At 32.7% G+C, this 21,503-nt stretch overlaps 1 protein-coding gene across 4 annotated transcripts in view; it reads left to right on the plus strand.

Moving 5' to 3' along the window:
* Nucleotides 1–21,503, plus strand: part of FSTL5 (follistatin like 5) — a 786,930-nt gene that overhangs the window by 695,095 nt on the left and 70,332 nt on the right. For all 4 annotated transcript variants that reach the window (XM_045055718.1, XM_045055716.1, XM_045055717.1 and 1 more), the window contains exon 13: nt 13,947–14,096. In XM_045055718.1, coding sequence (XP_044911653.1) covers nt 13,947–14,096 — 150 coding nt within the window. The remainder of the gene's footprint in view (nt 1–13,946; nt 14,097–21,503) is intronic.

Here is a 21,503-nt window from a genome sequence, read left to right on the forward strand (position 1 = left end):
TTAAAATTTTAATGGTTTGTTTAAATCTTAGTTCTTATTTTTCTTGAAATTTCCTAAAATTTCTATGTAACTTTAATTTCCCAAGTTCTTGCTTGATATTTTATTGTTTACATTTTATGCTTCAAACATAGTTGTCAAAGTTGCAACTTAATACCAAAGGCTACTCATTTTCTCTAATATCATTTTCATATTTCAGATAGGTCATAAATCTCAGTTTGAATAATTTGAGAGGTGGTGTAGGAGGAAAAACAATACAGTAAATTAATGTCCTCAATTTTATTTTATTAAGTGTTTGAATTGTGAAGAATTAAAAATATTGCTGAAATCACTTAGACAGTATGCATTTCTTTATATACTTATCATATAATGATTTTATATGTTTCCTACACGGAAATTGGAGATACAACTATATAATAAGAATTAAAAGAAGACAAAACTTAAAGCTCAAATTATTGTTTATCTCTTAACTATTTAAGCTACTAATTTATTGCCTATTAAAACTCCTTTTTCTTTATAATTTAGCAATTTTTCTTCAAGATTTTATTAAAGCAGTTTTAGACAACATGTTACAGATTGCTCAGTAAATTAAAGACAAACCCAAAGCACACCTAGGGTTTGCCAAACAGCATGGCAATCATTCCATTCCCTTTTTAAATCTCATCTCTGAAGTGCTAAAGAAAATGGAACACGAGCCACTATGGAGGGGCTTAACTACTGGCAGTCTAAGTTGCCTGAAATCACCGCCAAAGTGTTTCTCGTTTCAAGAACTGGATCCATTTACGGATCTATCTTACGTGTACTTCCTTCCATCCTGAAAAAGACCACAGCAGTCGTTCCTATCTCATTTCTATTTTAAGATGAAAAACGTACTCCTATGATAAGAGCAGAAGAAAACGAGCTTAGTATATTTAAAAACCTATACACTAGTACCATTTTCATTGAAAAATAGTAACTTTTAATGAGTAAGTCATGGGGGTAAAAGAGGCAGCAGAGGGAATATAGTCAATGGTATCAGAATAGCATTGTGTGGTCACAGATAGTAGATCCACTTGTGGTGAGCACAGCAGAAAGTATGGACATTTCCAGTCAGGGCATTGTCCACCTGATGCTACAGTAACACTGTGTATCCATTGACTTCAATTAAAAAAAAAAAGAACTCTTTAATGTATAATTTGCAGCATATAGTTATCTACTAATATAATTTCATAAACATTTACTTTACTGTTGATTGCTCCATGTTGAAATTATTTAGAAAAATTAGAAATGTAATAAAATAATAGCATATCGGATTAGGTGATCTGTACACATTGAAATATTTTTAAATGTTTATATTTGAGAGAGAGAGGGAGACAGATCACACATGGGGGAGGGGCAGAGAGAAAGGGAGACACAGAATCAGAAGCAGCCTCCAGGCTCTGAGCTGTCAGCACAGAGCCTGACATGCGGCTCGAACCCAAGAACTTCAAGATCATGACCTGAGACAAAATCAGACGCTCAACCGACTGAGCTACCCAGTCGCCCCATTCTGTATACATTTTGAAGGATTCACATAGAACTAACTTACAGAGGCAGTTTTGGTGAATTCTCACTCAATACTGTCTTCATGTTATCACCCAAGAAGTTTTTTGAACTGGAGAGTGTGGCAGAACTCTTATGTAATTCAGTAGTAAAAAGGAGACAAGACAAAATATAGTTCTGTAGGAAATATAATAAAGAAAATGTACTTTTGGTTTGTATCCCCTTATAAAGAAGGTTGGTGCAGAGATAAATTGTTTTAACACAACATTTATTTCTAAAGGTTTACAAAATATAACTTAAAAATGGGCCTATTTTCATGGTTTTTCTTTAACTGATATAAACAAAGCAAAATACATAAGTGCATAAATTATTTGACCAATATCCTTTCACTGCATACCTGTAAGAAATAGAATGTAAAGTCATTTGCAATAACATTTAAACAGTAAATAATATAACACGTGCTAAAATAATTTTTAAAGACTGTTTACCTAAAAGGTAAAATGTAATAGTATTCAATGTAGGCATCCTGATGTGGGACAAGTTTATGTGTGCATTATAGTAAAGTTGAAAAATAGAAATTCATATAGTTATCCTATAAATAGCTTTATAATTTTGAAGATAAATCTATCACCCTTCAGAATAATTTGCTTCAGTAAATAGTAGTCTTGCAAAAATGATCACGCCTGTCTTCCACATAAGGCACTTCTGTGCTAGACAATATGGAAAGATGGAAGGACTCGATCAAAATGACATGTCGCCATCTGCATTGAGAGATTATGTGCTGCAAAAAAAGTTCAATTCCTAAATGATATTACACTCTATTGAAACAAGTGTAGATAGTTCAACAAGTATAAATTAGCTCTATTTATGCTTTCTTTTTCAACTTATACTTTTATGTCAACATTTTTAAATTTTTTTAATGTTTTTATTTATTTTTGAAAGAAAGAGAGAGACAGAGAACAAGCAGGGGAGGGGCAGGGAGAGAGGGAGACACAGAATCTGAAGCAGGCTCCAGGCTGTCAGCACAGAGCCCGATGCGGGGCTCAAACTCACAAGCTTTGAGATCATGACTTTAGCCAAAGTCAGATGCTTAACCAACTGAGCCACCCAGGGACTCCTTGTCAACATTTTTAAAAATAGTTACAAGGCAAAGTAAGCAATTCACAAGGACAGATTACATATGTATATTTAAAAAAGATAATCACTAAAACCCATCTTGATCCTAAACTAATGTTTTGAAACAAAAAATTGAAAAATGGGCATTATCAAATTTCATGTGTCACTACTAAAAAAAAGAAAAGAGAGAGAGATGAACATTTAAATAAGGAAAGGACACCTTAGAACCTTAGATTGTTTTTGATATCCCATCTCATTTAAATTGTTTAGCTCTTTCCTTAAAAGTTTAACTTCGATTCATCTATATCCTGTGGACTTTAACGATAAGAAATAACTTAATGTACTCCATTTTAATAGAAGAATTTCAAAGCATTAAGGTAAATAATCCAAACTGATGCATTTACAATGTCTTCTAAAAACCAGCAATTTTATTTTGACAGATTGCACTTCTCCATGCTCCTATCATATTACTTAAAGCAATTATAGATTTTGAAATAAATAATACCTGTGAAGTGGATAATCAGGAAGGCAAAGGAAATGAACTCCTTAATTTGTACTGACGTTAAAAAAATGTAAGTTTAGTTTTGGGAGCTGTGTATTAAAGGGACATTAACAAATTTTCTTTAACATTGGAAGGACTTTTATGTAAAGTTTAGGAGAGAATATATTGCTTCAAAATGGAAGAACTAAATCAAATGATGGAAAGCTATAAGGAGACAGATCTATGCTCTCAAGCCAAAATTTAAAAGTGTACATTATAAAGAAGCCTCCCTTTTTTCTAAATTAAAAAGAAAGAAAGAAAAAAAAATACTAGATATCCAGCTGTCAGAAAAATTGTAAAATTGTGGAATGGAAATGTGTATATTTGGCATTTAAACAAATATTTTATTCATCTTTTTAATAATGAATCTACTAATCGGTAGTTGGAAAGGACCATTTGAACAAGTATTCTCTATTTCCACTTAAAGACACTCGAGTACAGAGGTGCCTGGGTGGCTCACTTGGTTAAGTGTCTGACTTCAGTTCAGGTCATGATCTCAGTTTGTGGGTTCAAGCCCTGTGTCAGGCTCTGTACTTACAGCTGTAGCCTGCTTTAGATTCTGTGTCTCCCTCTCTCTCTGCTCCTCCCCCACTCACATTCTGTCTCACTCTCAGAAATAAAATACAAACATTGAAACTTTTTTTAACAAAAAAATTAAAAGAAATTATAAAATGTATTTGAAAGAAGTAAGCCCCATTTCCCATGATATTCATTAGTGTTCATAATGATGTCACTATTATAATGAGTTTTTCATTATTTTAAAGAAAAGTTGACACACTATAGCCCAGCTTGGTTGCTTTCATTCATTCTTTCTTTCTTTTCTTGTTTCTTCTTTTCTTGTTTTTCTTTTCCTTTCCTCCCTCCTCCCTTCTCTTCTCTACTCTCCTCTCTTTTCCTCTCCTCTCCTCTCCTCTCTTCTATTCTCTTTCTGGTCACTTAACTTCATGTGTTATCTGGTAAGGAAAAAAATTTGTTAATCTTATTTTTTCCCTCTAGCTCACCATTTATTAATTGTGCATTGTAAAACAAAGTCAGGAAAAACTATTATTGCTCCTATACAAATCAAAACTTCATTATGTTAGGGAACAAAATTCAACATAACTAATAATTTAATTTCAACTATCCCCACTACTATTTAATCAAACAATCCACCATAAAACATATTGGCCCATATAATTTATACTTTCTGATATTGATCATAATTGTTCAATTTCTTTAGTGCTTGATATCAGCTTTTGATTCAACTTTTTTGCCAAACTCTATTTACTGGTTCTTCAAGCTAACTTTAAACCTTCAGTTTTTATATTTAATTTGGTCTCCCGTTATTCAAATGTATGCCTTTCCCAACAGACATTAAGTTCCTGCCCCTGGGATTCTCAGTGCCTACTGGCATCTGGACCAAGCCCTAGCCAGGATTTCAGTTCTTTTACAAGAACCAAGAGAACCAAGACACCAACCATCTAGTCCTACATTTACAAAAGGTCTACAGTTTTCTTCTCTTATAAAGGCATTTGAAGTTTCATACTTTAAAAAAAAATATTTTTAATTAGTGATTCTTACCTAATGCAATATTTTTATAAACTGGGTAAAATATTTTCCATTTAAGCAGAATAGAAATAATTCAGAAAACTTTGGATTTTTTTTCTTTTTTGAAAACAGTTGACAAAATTTTAATTTCATGTCTTCAACCTACAGATGAAATGTGACAGGTGAAGTGATTTGCTCAATGTCACAGAACTTCCAAATGATAAAGGGAAAAAAATCTCTTGAATAATTCTATCTATGCATCAACTATTCCATACTTAAAGTAACTCTCTGAAATTCTTATTCACAGTGACTTCTCTCCAAAACAGTATGAAAAAGGAAAAAAAATCGTATGCAAAATATGTAGACTATTGGGGCGCCTGGGTGGCGCAGTCGGTTAGGCGTCCGACTTCAGCCAGGTCACGATCTCGCGGTCCGTGAGTTCGAGCCCCGCGTCAGGCTCTGGGCTGATGGCTCAGAGCCTGGAGCCTGTTTCCCATTCTGTGTCTCCCTCTCTCTCTGCCCCTCCCCCGTTCATGCTCTGTCTCTCTCTGTCCTAAAAATAAATAAACGTTGAAAAAAAAATAAAAAAAAATATGTAGACTATTTTAGTTTCATGAAATATAACCCATGGGAAATTTTCTATATGAAAATAGCAGGTAACATTATGGATCGCTTAACCTTTTCAAGCATTATTTTATTTAATGTACATAATAATCCTATGTGATACATAATATTGTTATACCACTGAGATAAACAAGGGCCAAGAAGAATATTTACACAGTTAATATGAGTGTATTACCTCAAGGTCTGGTTGACCTCAAAGTCTGTTTTCAAAACCTCTCTAATTCACTGTCTCTAAAGAGATACTGATTCTCAATTTATAACTGTAATGTTATCAGCTCCATTTTTATTGTAACACTAAAAAACATAAATACATCCTTTTTATATTAAAAGAAAGGATGGGAATTTTTGTAATGCGGTCTTTGTATTTTTAATATACTAGAATCAAAATCATGCTATATGACACTTTTCTAAGGCCAAATTAAGGCAAATGACCTCCTACATTTCTCTGACTACCTGTGCTTTGACTAGTATGAGCTAGACTGTTTATGGCACTTTAATAAATGAAATGGCAAATAGAATTAGATAAATTGAATATACATAATTATAGAAAAAGTTGTATTGCTCAGGTTATAAATAGTGATTTCAATTAAAAATTGATAAAAGTACTTAAACTTCATGGCCTTTCTTTTTAAAAAGTGGTCCAACAGGGAGATAACCATTGATATTAATTTAAATTAATACATTTTTGTAAGATCTCTTTTTTTAATATCACTAAGCAAGATCAACAGAAAACATTATATTCAGTGTATTAAAAAATAAAGCTTAACCTTGATTATAGATATTTTCATGTTATGAAAACTATCCTAGGAATCCCAACCTAAACAGTACAAAAGAACCTTTGTTTCATTTGTCTTGATTCACGATAAGCTGAACAAATCCTCATTGGAAATAATTATTTACAGTCTATTGATAAAGTGAACACTATTTTTTCAAGTATTTTATTATTCACTTTTCTATATATCTCAGTTGACTCAGATGATGACAGTCGGGATTTAAAAAAAAAAAGCTCAAATCAATGCTTCTTAAACTATTTGTGGGGGGAAAGAATCACTTTGATTTTTGTTCAGTTTTTCTTTTTTTTTTTTTTTTTTTTTTTTTAACCAGTAGGTATTTTTCATCCCAAGAAATCCTCCAGGCAACTTTGACACACCCAGACTGGTCTAAATTCTGTTTAAAGAGATAAGTCTACTAGTCATATGAGCACATGGTTATTATGGCAATGCCAAATTGCTGCAAAAGATTCCAAATATATTTTAAACATATATTTACTGAAGAAATATTGTATCTTTGCTATTATGTTTGGAAAATGTAAAAATATAGGAATAGCAAAGGCTAACATTTTAGTTAAGATGATAGTACATGGTTATATGCCAAACTATGTGATACAAAATATAAAAGCTATGGAAGTTGAGACAAGAAGGAAATCAGTAAGACCCATAGTAGTTAGGGATAAGTTCACTGGAAATATTAAAAATATGACTGCCAAATGTAGGTTGAAAAGAATTTGATTAATACAAGGTATGGTGTGCTTTTCAGTAGCTATGGAAAATCATTGGTGTTTATGAAGTTTTGGTGAGAATATTCTAGCTAGGGAACAGACTGTTTATTGCAGGTAAATGAAGATTACAGTTACACATTTTCAGTAAGATTTTTAAAATTTCTTTCTTTCATTTTTTTTTTTCTATTTGCAAGGTCCCTCAACTCCCCACAATTCTTATTTACTGCCAGGGGAGGCAACTCTCTTGCCAGTCTTAGGAACATGACTGGTAGAGAAGCAGAAAAATTAAACAATGCAGAACTACTAAAATCAATTTATTTTTAATAACTAGTGACACATCAGCAAGAGAACCAGGTCTGCAATATATCTATAAATTTTCAAACTTAAATGCTACATGTTGATCAAAACATCAAATTCTCTTTCTCTCATTCTTTGACTTAATATAAAATTCTAGTAGTTTAGTACTTACCTAAGAGTGTCTATATACCACCCTTGGGTGAATCCAATGCCTAAATTTGGTATATCCATCTTAGATCACCTTTGGGGCGCCCTGGGTGGCGCAGTCGGTTAAGCGTCCGACTTCAGCCAGGTAACGATCTCGCGGTCCGTGAGTTCGAGCCCTGCGTCGGGCTCTGGGCTGATGGCTCAGAGCCTGGAGCCTGTTTCCGATTCTGTGTCTCCCTCTCTCTCTGCCCCTCCCCCGTTCATGCTCTGTCTCTCTCTGTCCCAAAAATAAATAAAAACATTGAAAAAAAAAAAAAAGATCACCTTATATGTTACATGCTTATTTCTGCCTTTTTAAATAATATTTTATTATAATATAATATAATGCCAGTTTATTTTTATTCACAGCTCTGTATATTACATGACGCCTTTATAATCCAAATTATGCAAAAATCAGATATTTACTTTTCTGTATATCTCAGAGAATTCTAACCTATTTGTATTTAATTAGCTTGCCTTTTGTGTTTTGTTTCCTTTGCTCCTAGTCCTGACATTCCTTAGATTATTGTCTACTTTTAAACAAGATATTTTACATATCAACTATACTTACATTTGTATGTGGGCCTACACATGATTATTATTGTTAATTTTACTCTGTTATTTTGCTACTCAATAGCCTTTCTTTTATTTTATAAAATTACTTAGTTTTTAAAGTTTCCAAATATAAAACAAACCTTATTACCTATCTCTAGATGGATAAGGTTTATCTTTCTATACCATCTGTGTATTTCTCCTTCTCTCTCATATATCTCCCTATCTATCATCTATCTGTAATTTACCTGTGTGTCCATGTATGTGTATTTCACCCTTTTTATTTTCTATTTAGTTTTGAATCACCTTTAATATAGTACACATTTTTTTATTATTATGGCGATATTTCAAGTTGTTCATTTAACAGATTTTTTTTTCTGTAAAGAGACTGATAATAGAAGGCCTGGTGGTTGGCAAAGCCACAGATTAATTTCTTTGTGTCATCTGACCATAATTACAATAAAGCAATAAGAATGAATGCACTCTGAGAAGAATTTAATGTAAAGGAAATAAAGCAAAACACCAAGGTCTGAGGCTTACCTTTTCTGAAATCATAATTAAGGAACATAAGATAAAGAAGTCACTATAGACAGAACTTAATAGGATTTAAATAATAACTAAGATATGGGGTATATCCAAGAATGAGATCAACAACATTTTATTCTACAGAGGTTCAGATAGTAAATATCTTAGGCTTTCCAGTCCACATGATCTTTTTGTCTGCTATTATAGCATGAAAACAGTCATAGACAATATTTAAATAAATGGATGTGGCTGTGTTCTAATAAACCTTTATGCAAATTTGAATCTCATATAATGTTTACATGTCACAAAATAGTATTCTTCTTTTATTGTCAACCACTAAAAAATGCAAAAAAAAAAATGTTCTTAGCTGTTGGGCCACACACCAAGAGTAGGAAATGGTATGAATTTGGGCAGTCCCTATCAAAATAACACCAGCATTCTTCGCAGAGCTAGAACAAACAATCTTAAAATTTGTATGGAACCAGAAAAGACCCTGAATAGCCAAAACAATCTTGAAAAAGAAAACCAAAGCTGGAGCATCACAATCCCGGATTTCAGGTGGTATTACAAAGCTGTAATCATCAAGACAGTATGGTTCTGGCATAGAAACAGACACTCAGATTAATGGAACAGAATAGAGAACCCAGAAATTGACCCACAAATGTATGGCCAACTAATCTGTGACAAAGCAGGAAAGAATATCCATTGGAATAAAAACAGTCTCTTCAGCAAATGGTGCTGGGAAAACTGGACAGCAACACGTAGAAAAAAATGAACCTGGATCACCTTCTTATACCATACACAAAAATAAACTCAAAATGGATGAAATACCTAAATGTAAAATAGGAAGCCATCAAAATGCTCGAGGAGAAAGCAGGCAAAAACCTCTTTGACCTTGGCCGCAGCAACTTCTGACTCAACACATTTCCGGAGGCAAGGGAAACAAAAGAAAAAATGAACTAATGGGACCTCATCAAAATAAAAAGCTTCTGCACAGTGAAGGAAACAATCAGGAAAACTAAAAGGCAACTGACAGAATGGGAGAAGATATTTGCAAATGACAAATCAGATAAAGAGTTAGTATGTAAAATCTATAAGGAACTTATCAAACTCAACACCCAAAAAGCAAATAATCCAGTGAAGAAATGGGCAAAGGCATGAATATACACTTCTCCAAAGGAGACATCCAGATGGCCAACTGACACATGAAAAAATGCTCAACATCATTCATCGTCAGAGAAATACAAATCAAAACCACAACATCACTTCACACCTGTCAGAATGGCTATAATTAACAGATGTTGGCGAGGATGCGGAGAAAGAGGATCTCTTTCGCACTGCTGATGGGAATGCAAACTGTTGCAGCCACTCTGAAAAACAGTATGGAGATTCCTCAAAAAATTAAAAATAGAAGTACTCTGTGACTCAGCAATTGCACTACTAGGTATTTATCCAAGGGATATGGGTGTGCTGTTTTGAAGAGTCACATGCACCCCAATGTTTATAGCAGTACTATCAACAGTAGCCAAAGTATGGAAAGACCCCAAACATCCATCGACAGATAAGTAGATAAAGAAGATGTGGTATATATACAAACAATAGAGTATTACTCAGCAATCAAAAAGAATGAACTCTTGCCATTTGCAAATACATGGATGGAACTAGAGGGTATTATGCTAAGCGAAATTAGTCAAAAACAAATACCATATGACTTCACTCATATGAGAAATTTAAGATACAAAACAGATGAACATAGGGAAGGGAAGAAAAATAATATAAAAACAGGGAGAGGGACAAAGCATAAGAGACTTAAATGTAGCGAACAATCAGTGGGTTGCTGGAGGAGCTGTGAGAGGGAGGATGGGCTAAATGGGTAAGGGGCATTAAGGAATCTACCCCTGAAATAATTTTTTGCCGATCTTCGCCTTACTTGAATGAAAGAACATTTTAGGAAGAATCAGTGTCTGAATAGCCAAATGCATCAGAATTTATGAGCAATTTGAGAGCAGGTGTTCTCTTCTATTCATGATTTTGTTTCCAAACATAGTTTTGTACAATATCTCTCACATAATATGAACTCAATAAATGCTTCCCGACAAAAACTAAAGAATAATGATTGGAAATTCTGAGGCCACTGGTGATCTTTCCTCTTTTTAAAGAGCTAGGATGATGAAAACCTGTCTGAAGTTTGAACAATTTATATTGAAAGGTCAAGAAATGGAAGTAAATTTCGAGACAGCTTGTTCAGTGTCTGAAGAGAATTGGATGGATGACTGGAAGGGAAAGATGATGAAATCCAATTAATGTTTTCTTATTCTTTGCTTCTTAAATTACAGAGAATGTTCATGCTTGAATACTTGGAGACATAACTAAAATTTCAAATGAAATATAGGGCAGATCTTTCTGAAGGCAAAAGACAGGTGGACAAATCTATGATTGGAGAGAAGGATGAGAGGAGGGGATAATGACAGACACTTGCTGAGTTGGATGCAAGGAAAATGGAGGTGCTTATGACAAATAACATTTGTCCTTGCCGTAAATAATGGAAGGCATGTTGAGAGGGGGTGTATGAGGAAGAAGAGGAAGGAGAGGTGGGAATTTAGAAATTTGAGGAAAATGTGTTTTTCATAGAGAGTCAATACAATAAATAAAAATGGCAAAGTATAGAAAACAAATGCATATATCCATCTATTTGACCTACTTATGTTTAGAAGTCAGGTATCATCAGCACTGTTTTAATTGTTAAATCCAAACTTTCATCATTGCTAGAAACATGTCTTGTTTGCCTTTAAAGTTTTGGAAGAGAATAATGCATAGACAGGAATTGTGTATTATTAAATGTCAAAATGGCCCAAAGGGAAATAGATAAGTTCTAATTATGAATTATGAATTGTCTTTTTATTATTGATGCTCATCCTTATTCTAATATCTTATTAATTCCTTTTACTCTAAATGGTGGTATACGTTTCTATAAAAAGTGATTTAATTAAACTTCTCAATATAATTCCTGACAATTTCCCTAATCCGTATGTATTATCTTAATTTTATTTTGCATCTTTGTTTTTTTTTTGAGGTTTTCTTTTACCTCATTAAATGCCTAAAGCATGTGAAAAAAACATTCCTCTAAAATTCCTATCCCCAGAAATAAATATTAATCTATCTGATCTGAAAAAATAAGAGTGTCATTGCAAAATGGGACCTAATAGACTCTCATCAGAAATAATGGCATAAAGTGAAGCAAGGAAAACAGGGTGGCTGTCAGGAAACTTTTAATGGCTTTGTAAAAATGATTGCGAGGCTGGTCAGGGACATCTTATGGGGACAGCATACAAATAGGAAATAATTCCCAGCAGAGCAGTTTATTTTACTGTTGAATAGTTCTGTAGAAAACAAAGGGGTGGAAATTGCTCCTGGTTCAGCAGTTGTTCCGCTAACAGTGATGTGTCAGGTCACTCACACTTCCTATTATTCTGGCAGATTTTCTTGGTAGCTTTTACACAACAGCAAAGAATTTGTAAACAATTTCCCAAATTCAGAGCCTTTCATCAATCTTAGATCCCACTTTCTTCCCACATCTTCATGCTTCTCAAGTACGTACTTTATATAGTGCTTGATTCTCACAAAATAGGTTCCTGTCAAAGATATTTAATATGCTTCTGAAGAAGCATGTTTGGCATAGAAAATAATGTTTCTATTCAAATTCATTTGATGAATGAAACTATAGTGGGCATGGGCTGAGGACAGATTTCTGCCTTCAGGTTTGTGATGCCCACTTAAGGGTGTCATGGACATGATTCAGGATGAACCCACTGGTAATCATTTTAGAATGACTGCGGTACATTCTATATAATGAAGTTAATTTCATACCTCCAGAACTACCAGAAGCATATATAGGATTTTTTTTTTTTTTAGGTTATGTTCTGCAAGCCTGGAACAACCTGTATTGGTTTTGTTTGTTTGTTTTTACTTTTTATTTTATTTTTTAAAATCACTCTCATTATATATTCTTGGTGATTTGGCCATACCTGGAAACTTCTGGACTGAATCTTAAAGCTTCTGGACTGAATCTTAAAATCTTAAAAACTAGATCTTAAAATCTAGTGGAACTGCCAGATCCTCCCGCAATCAGATCTGAAGTTCTCTAAAGAACAAAAACATATTGACCTTCTCATTCCACAGTACTATGGTTTTTACATTATTTTCTATATGTTATGCAGATAGAAAATCAACCTACTATGTGCTGCCTCAAAAGGATTATATTATTGTGGTATTCATTTTAATTACTAAATGTCACATGTGGTTTATTTCCTGTCAGTATTATCTTTAAATGAAAAGAAATGCTTAGTGGTGATCAGGAAAACCTTGTTAATTTTATTTCATGATTATTAAATACAAATGGTAAATAAAATGTATGATGAAAAAAATTCATTTGAATCAGGGAAGAAGGAGAGTATTCTAGTTTACCTTAAGAGTTACTCACTGGAGTATACAAATCAATAAATTAGACATCAGTAGTCAATGATCATACCAAAATCATAAAACAAATGAAATGCTATAAAGAGTGTTTATCATTACATCATTATCATTATATAAATAAATATCATTACACATACATTTTGTGTATAGCTCAACAAATCTCTCTTCTTAGCAGTTTTCTAACTGTAGGTAAATTGAGAAAATTACAAACCAAAAAGACCAGTGAATAAAAAAACCTTAAACAAAAATAATGAGCTAAATGACTTTTTTTCCATTTGTGATGTGTCTGCCAGCACTGATCACCAGGGCTTATGTATCCCTTCAACATGCGTTTATTGACAAAATTCAGGAAAGGAGGAAATAGAAGGCATTGTTAACCTCATTTATGGGCATTTAGCACAAGCTATATAATATTCAACCAGAAAGATGTTGTAGGGTGAAGGGGCAGACAGAATAAAAAGGCTTGGGCAGATTAAAAGATTTTGTAAAATTTGACCTTGATACCAAATTGGAAATTAAAATATAAAATAAGCATTCTGGATACTTGTTATAATTTTTCTAAGACTCTGATTCTCCATGAATTAGAATTAGAAAACTTTCAATCATTTCCAGTGGATTTGGAGGCTTTTGAAAAGACCATAGAGATGCCATGGGGGCAGCCACAGATGCTGTGATAACCTCTAACTATACTTTGGTGTGGCATTTAATGTCTGGTAAAGAAGCTTAGGAGTGGGAGACTTGAGAGAAAACATTGAATTTATTATCTATATCTGAAGTTATTGAGTTATGAATTAGGTAGTAACAAATAAAAGGCCAATGTCCTATTAGAAGTAAGTAATTAAGGGCTTGATGAAATTTATATTAGAGGGTTATTCACATTGATTTATTTATGCATTTAATGAGCTTAAATGTGCACTATGTATTGTTTTATTTGATTTAACAGACAACTTTATCTCTCTGTGTATGTATATATTTAACATTTGATGTTGAAAGTAGTAAAGCATCAAATATTAATTTTGCTCCTAATATGTCATATCCATGTTATAATTTAAAATATTCATTTTTCCACTATTTTCTAAATTATAGGATGAAGTATGTCCCAAAGCTGAAGGAGATGAAATTCAGAGGTGTGTGTGGGCCTCAGCTGTTAATGTCAAAGACAAGTTCATTTATGTTGCACAGCCAACTTTGGACAGAGTCCTTATCGTTGATGTGCAGTCCCAAAAAGTTGTTCAGGTATGCATGATCCCTGCTTTTTAAGGTGATCTTTAAAAAAAAATGTCCTTTTATGTAATTCTTCACCAGGTAACTTATACATTGCCATTTGATTGTCTTTGGTAACTTGTTTCATTAATTGGATAACTGGGAACTGTATGCATTTTCTGCAAAGTCTCCTCTCATTCTGCTGCTTGAACTTAATGAATTTAGAAAATAATTAATTTTTCTTATTTTCAGAAATTTGATTCCATAAACACATCATAATACTAACATGACTAGTTCCACAAAAATGAACCTAAGAATTGCTTATTCTGTTTAGAGCAAGAAGAATTCAAATCAGAGGCTAATTAAGGTATTCTTAGTTACTATTCCAGAAACACTATTATCTCTTTATTTTATTCTTAACAAAAGCCAAAATAATAGTAGACTTTATTAGATGATAGTAGTGTAGTAGGTTTTAGTATAGTAGTAAAACAAGTCAATAGGTGCATAGGTCAATGACAGAGAAAAAAATACTAATAAAAATTATCATGATCATGGTTACAAAAAAAAACATTCTGGTTTGAGTCCCCAAACATTTCATGCTCTGCTCCATCCAAAGTTGTTGAACCTAGGCAATCTGTTTGTATTCCACTGCACAACAGCAAACGGGTTGTACTGGATTTGCTTCTAGGTAGTTTGGTTCCAGTGACAGGGCCCTTGACTCATGATCTATTGCTTGACAGCTCAGAGGAAACAAACTTAAAACAGTTTTATTAGGTATATCTAATAATGGATTAATAATTATACATATCTCATAAAGTTATATTTAGAATTAACTCAACTGGGCAGCCTGGGTGGCTGGCTAATGTCATGATATCACAGTTTGTGAATTCAAGCCCAGCGTCGGGCTCTGTGCTGACAGCTCAGAGCCTGGGGCCTGCTCTGGATTCTGTTTCTCCCTCTCTCTCTGGCCCTCCCTGGTCGTGCTCTGTCTTTCTGTCTCTCAGAAATAAATAAACATTAAAAATAAAAAAATAAATAAAAGAATTAACTCAATTAATGCATATAAAGCATTTATAGCAGATCTTGGCATATAGAAGTGCTTTATACCTGTTCATTATCAAAGTTTCTGAGAGACACTGTAACCTAACCATTCCTTATATTTAAAGACTTTTTTTTGCATCGATATTGGTTTGAAATTGAATATTGAAGTAGCTATTAGTCCCTCTAATGATTCCTGACTAGAACCACAAAAAGTGGTAATAAGTCCAAAGTTAGGGCTTTTCCTTCTAAGAATCCTTAAGAGCTTCACATGACTTTATCTAATCACCCACCCACCCATCATCCATCCATCCATTCATGCTGTACATATTGATTGCCTACTATGAGATATTTTTGGTATTACAAGTAAAAGAATGAAAAGTGTTTCTATTGAAAAACTCTGGTTAGGGTTACAAATTTACAGTGGGCAATTAGTATAATGGTTTAATTTCTAATAAGATAATGACTGGTATAATCATGAGAAAAAGGAGGCATAACTGTTCTGGTAGAAAACCTATTTAAGGCCTCCAGAGTTACATGATTCTCATATATATAACCAATCAAATGGTTCAGTACCTATTATGAGAATATATATCTTTCTGTATATTTCACCGCTTATGCTTCTGTCTTTGAGACTGCTGGATTTTGAGCAGGTTCATTTTATCTTGATTTCAGCTGTAACAGAGGCCATCAAATTATAGGCATTCAGTATGGGATTATTTACATTCTAAAGCTAGCAGGTTAATGGGGGCACCTGGGTGGCTCAGTCCGTTAAGCCTCCAGCCTCAGCTCAGGTCATGATCTCAAAGCTTGTGAGTTCGAGCCCCACATCGGGCTCTGTGCTGACAGCTTGGAGACTGGAGCCTGCTTTGGATTCTGTATCTCCCTCTCTTTCTGTCCCTCCCCGGCTCACGTTCTGTCTCTCTCAAATAAATAAATGTTAAAAAAATTAAAGCTAGCAGGTTAAAATTAGAAGTATGTTTCAGAAATAATCAAACTGGTCTTTAAATTCAGTCTTCCAACTATAAACCTACACTGACTAAATATGTATTACCTACTAGATCCTCAAAAGTGAGAAAAGCTAACATCACTTATCTTCATATAATCACTATCTTCAGACAGCAATGTAAAATTTTAAATTAATAGAAAATATTGATAATGAAATGTTAATGCAATGATAAAAGTCACATAAATTATATTAGTTTTCATAGTGCCTATAATTACAATGAAATATGAGAATGTAAAAGATACTATATAATACTGAATTATTAAAAATAATATTATGATATATCATGATTGTGGAGATTTTTCAGACAAGATTCTAACATTTACGTTTTTATAGGTTAGAAAATTGGGCCCCATCCAAATGAGTCCTCCTTATGATCTTGTTACTAAAATAACAATATTTTATTACTCCTTTTGTTCATTATTCAAAGATAATCATTATGTGTATTTCTGCCATCATAAATAAGTATTGACTGATTTTGAATATGACATAAGTGGAAATATATAGTTCCATTATTTGTATCTGGCTACTTTGCTGTACATTATAATCATAAGATCATTTCATTTAAACATAGCTGTAGTGTGATTCTTTTTTTGCTGTAGGGACATTGATTATAGTTAATTATCATTGTTTGTCGATTCTGCATTTGAAAGTTCACCAAATTCATTTCGAACCAAAAAATCAATGCTCATGGTGCTTTTGTGGTCATTCAGGGACATGCGCAGAGTGGTGAAAAATTTGTCACCCAACATATATATTTCTAGCAAAGATTGAACTTGAAGAGACTCTGCCTTCTTGTTTCAGCTTTTATACTGTAAACAAGTCTTCTTTCCATGGTCTATTTAGTACCATGTGTTTTGCATTTTTGTGGTTTTGTGGGCAATTTTCCACTTAAAATGTCTCCTAAGCATAGTGTCCCGTGTAAGAAGGCTGTGATGTGCCCAATGGTAAGCTTCATTTAGCCATGAGTTGTAGTACACTTTGGCCATGAGTTCAATGTTAATTAATAAACAATATATATTAAGTAAAGTGTCTTTGAACAGAAACACACATGAAATAAATTTAAGTATTGATTAGTTGATGAAAACCTTTTGACCAGAGGCCCTTAGGAATTGAAGTATGTATTTCCCCTAGGAACAATGGGTTATTATTCAGAAATTCAGTGTTTATGGTAACTTTATAGAAACAATTACCAATAATAATGAAATCAAATGCATCTTAATATACCAGACATTATTTATCCATTAACAGTAGAAAACATAAATTACAGAAGGAGATTCCAGAAAGGAGGAATATTTTTCAAAATGGGAGTGAAAAAAAGAAAAAAAAGAGGAAACAGTATTTAGGTCAAAAAGAGTGATAATAACTGAGAATTTACTGTACTATAATAAAGAATATTTTATATATATGTGTACACATATACACTGTGTATTATTTTTATTTTATAATTTATAAAATAAAATATAGTAAGCCTTCAGATTTAGAAAGGACAATGAAATCTAAATTGAAAAAAAAATAAATATCAAAGAAGAATCTTAAAACGGCAGATGAATTACTATGAGAACAGCAGCAATTTTCTCAATAGCAATAATGGACACCAAATGAAAGAGAAACATCATTAAAGGGCTTAGTGGAAATAAAATATATTCTAATATTATAATATGATCAGGGAAAAATAATTTTGAAACCAGAGCATTATTTATTATGTCAGAGACACAAAAACAGATATTATCACCAAGATAAACTGAAATAGAACTGAAACTGAAACTGTTTGCTTCAGGAATAAGGAAAATTAACTGATCAGTAAGTTTGATATGATAGTGAGCAAGAAATTTGGTAAATATATGATATATTAAAATACTAACTTTCAGTAATAATTAGGATATCCTCTTAGTTTAAGATTGAAATGTTTAGGGGCACCTGGTTGGCTCAGTTGGTTAAGCATCTGACTTCAGCTCAGGTCATGATCTCATGGTCTCTGAGTTTGAGCCCCAAGTCATCCAGCTCTGTGCTGACAACTCAGAGCCTGCTTCGATTTCTGTGTCTCCCTCTCTGTCTGCCCCTCCCCCACTCACACTCTGTCTCTCTCTGTCTCTCAAAAATAAATTAAAACGTTAAGGAAAAAATGTTTAAAAAAAAAAGATTGAAATGATTAAAAGAGTGAAAACACAAGACAAAAACAGTGATATGAGTGTTTAAGTACTGTACATAATATGTAAACAGGGAAAGGGATGATTTGTTTGCAATATTTTACAATTTTTTGTATTATTTTGGAAAGGGAATAATAACTAATTATCCATACATATGTTAAGTATGCTTATTAATGTTACAAGAACTTATCTTTCAATATTGTGTCTATTAAAAAATAAAAGGCAATGAAAAACTTACAAATAAATACACTGGGAGAAAAAAGAAATAAGAAAGACAAATAATAAGGATGGAAAATCCCAAATAAATAGAAACAAGTTTAAACAAAATGATAGGATACAACTGAATACATTTATTTTTTGAGGAACTTTCATACTGTTTTCTACAGTGCACAAGAGTTCCTTTTCTCCCCATCCTCTTCAATACTCATTGTTTCTTGCTTTCTTGATTTTAGCCATTCTAAGGTGATATATTAGAAAATATTATGTAGATTCCTCAAAAAATTAAAAAATAGAAATATCATATGATCCAATAATTCCACTATTGGTTATCTCCCCAGGAAATATGAAAACACTAACTCAAAAAGATATACTCCTATGTTTATTGCAGCATTTTTTACAATAACAAAGGCATGGAAGCAACCTAAGTGTCCGTTGATAGGAATGGATAAGGTAAATGTGATACACAACGTAATATTACAAAGCCATAAGAAAGGATGATATCATGTCATTTGAGACAAAGTGGATGGACCTAGAGGGTATTATGCTAAGTGAAATAAGTCAGACTGTGAAAAACAAATATACTGTATGTGTTCACTCATATGTGGAATCTAAAAAAAAAAATAAACAAACAAAATGAAGAATCATACTATAAATATAGAGAATAGACTGATAATAGCCAGAGAGGTGGAGGGTGGAGGGTTGGGCAAAATACACGAAGGGGAGAGGGAGATACGGGCTTCCAGTTATAGAATGAGCGAGTCACAGGGATAAAACACAGAGCAGAAGGGATACAGTCAGTGATACTGGAATAGCAATGTAATGGGACTATATTTACAGTAGCTATATTTATAGTAAACATAGCATAATGTATAAACTTGTAAAATAACTAAGCTGAAACTTAGTGTAATAATGTGTGTCAGCTATACTCACGTATTAAAAAATAATAAAATAAATAGAAATTTAAAAAGATATGTTCACAATAACAATAACTGAGGATGGACTAATGTAACTCAATGAAAAACAAAAAAGAGACCTGTCAGCCTGAATAATGAAAGCCTAGCCATATGCACATTATGAGATAAGAGATAAAAGAAAAATTGACTTGTAAGGACAGTGCAGATGATGCAGGAAGTATGCTAAAAAAATCAAAAAAGCTCATATAGCTATATTGACATCAGATTTTAAAGGAACTTTAAGGCAACAAAGTATTAAGTTAAAGAAAGTTACTTGATAATGATAAAAGGTTTACTTTATTAAGAAAATATAAGACTAAAAACATACATAATTGCTTACAATTTTGTAAAGTGATTATTGCCATACTACTAGTAGAGATTGACATATGATCAAAGTGAGAAGAATTTGATAAATCTATACTTGACCAATCAACAAAATCAACACTATATGTGAATTGAACAATAGTATTACTATGCTTGAACAGATGTATGTGTTGGGCTTTGCATCCAGCAATGATTAATATATACATCATCACTAAACATTTTATCATATCTTTGTCCATTAGGGCCATTGCAACAGCATACAACAGACTGTGTAGATTATAAACAATAGAAGTTTATTTCTCACAGTTCTGAGTCTGGAAAGTCCAAGATTAAGGTGTCAGCATGGTTGTGATCTGGTGAGGATTTTCTTGCTGGTTCATAGTGCCATCTCACTGTGTCCTCGCATGGTAGAAGGGGCGAGGAATCTCTGTAGGATCTTTCTTTAAAAGCACTAATTCCATAATCTCCATGCTCATGACCTAATCACTCCCTAAAGGCCCACTTCCTGATACTATCATCTTTGAGAGTTAAGGTTTTAACATATGCATTCTGAGGGAGAAACAAACACTCAGACCATAGCATTTAGTGAAAATGACCACATGGTAGGCTACACATTAAATCTCAAGAAATAGAAATGAAATTATTTCATACTGATTTTCCGACACAATGTTAAGCTATTAACAGTACCAAAGTAAATTTAAAATATTAATATCAATATCAAGTAATATTGATAACCATAAATAAATATGTTGAATCCAAGTAAGACTATGATTTGAGGTTATTTTTTTCCTTAATTAAAAAAATTAATAATAGCTAAAAATAAAACATTTAACCAGATAGTTTTAGAATTTAGCTAAAGAAAATCAGAATAATCTTTATGAAAGAAGGAAAATATAAAGACAAATATATACAGTAAAACCTTGGTTTGCGAGCATAATTTGTTCTGGAAACATGCTTGTAATCCAAAGCACTTGTATATCAAAGCGAATTTCAAGAACCATTGGCTCACTTGTGATCATGTGATTTTTGGTGTCATGTACTACTTGTATTGCAAGACATAATTAGCTTATCAAGTTAAAATTTATAAGAAATATTTGCTAATCTTGCAGAACACTCACAGAACAAGTTACTGGCAACCCAAGCTTTTCCTGTATATATAAATACACAAAGGAATTAATGTATAAAAGACAAAAATTGATTTATTAAAAAAAAGACTAAGTAAAAGTAAACTCTGGGAATTTTGGCAAAAAATAAGAACAAAAGTCACGATTAACACTATTAGAGTTGAATAAAAGAATATATAACCACAATCCTAGCAGAGAATAGAAGAAACTAAGAAAGTATTAAAGTAGTAAATTCTAAAAACAATGTGGGAAGGAACAAATTAAAGGGAAAATATGTTAGAAACATGTAACCCAAAAAAGAATAAAAAGGAATATTAATTTAAGGGCTTTAAAACAAAACAACACAAAATATTCTGTCCCAACTGGGTTTAGAGGTGAAAGTTGACTTGGTGGCTGGCTTCCTGTTTTATCTACTCTTCCTCCTCTGGGGATAGTCTCTGTATATTCTCATACTTTCTACTATCAAAGACAAATCTTAACCTTCTCTTGATGCATTTTGCCCCACACACCATTTATCAGCCTTATTGCCTCACTTTCTACAGCTGCCTTCTATTTGGAGAACAGTAGGAACCAAGAAAAACGTACCAGATATGTTCCTATTGTAGGAAAAAAAATGTAAGAACTTA

The sequence above is a fragment of the Felis catus genome, chromosome B1 (genome assembly GCF_018350175.1).
Source record: "Felis catus isolate Fca126 chromosome B1, F.catus_Fca126_mat1.0, whole genome shotgun sequence".
In the NCBI taxonomy this organism is placed as follows: Eukaryota; Metazoa; Chordata; class Mammalia; order Carnivora; family Felidae; genus Felis; species Felis catus.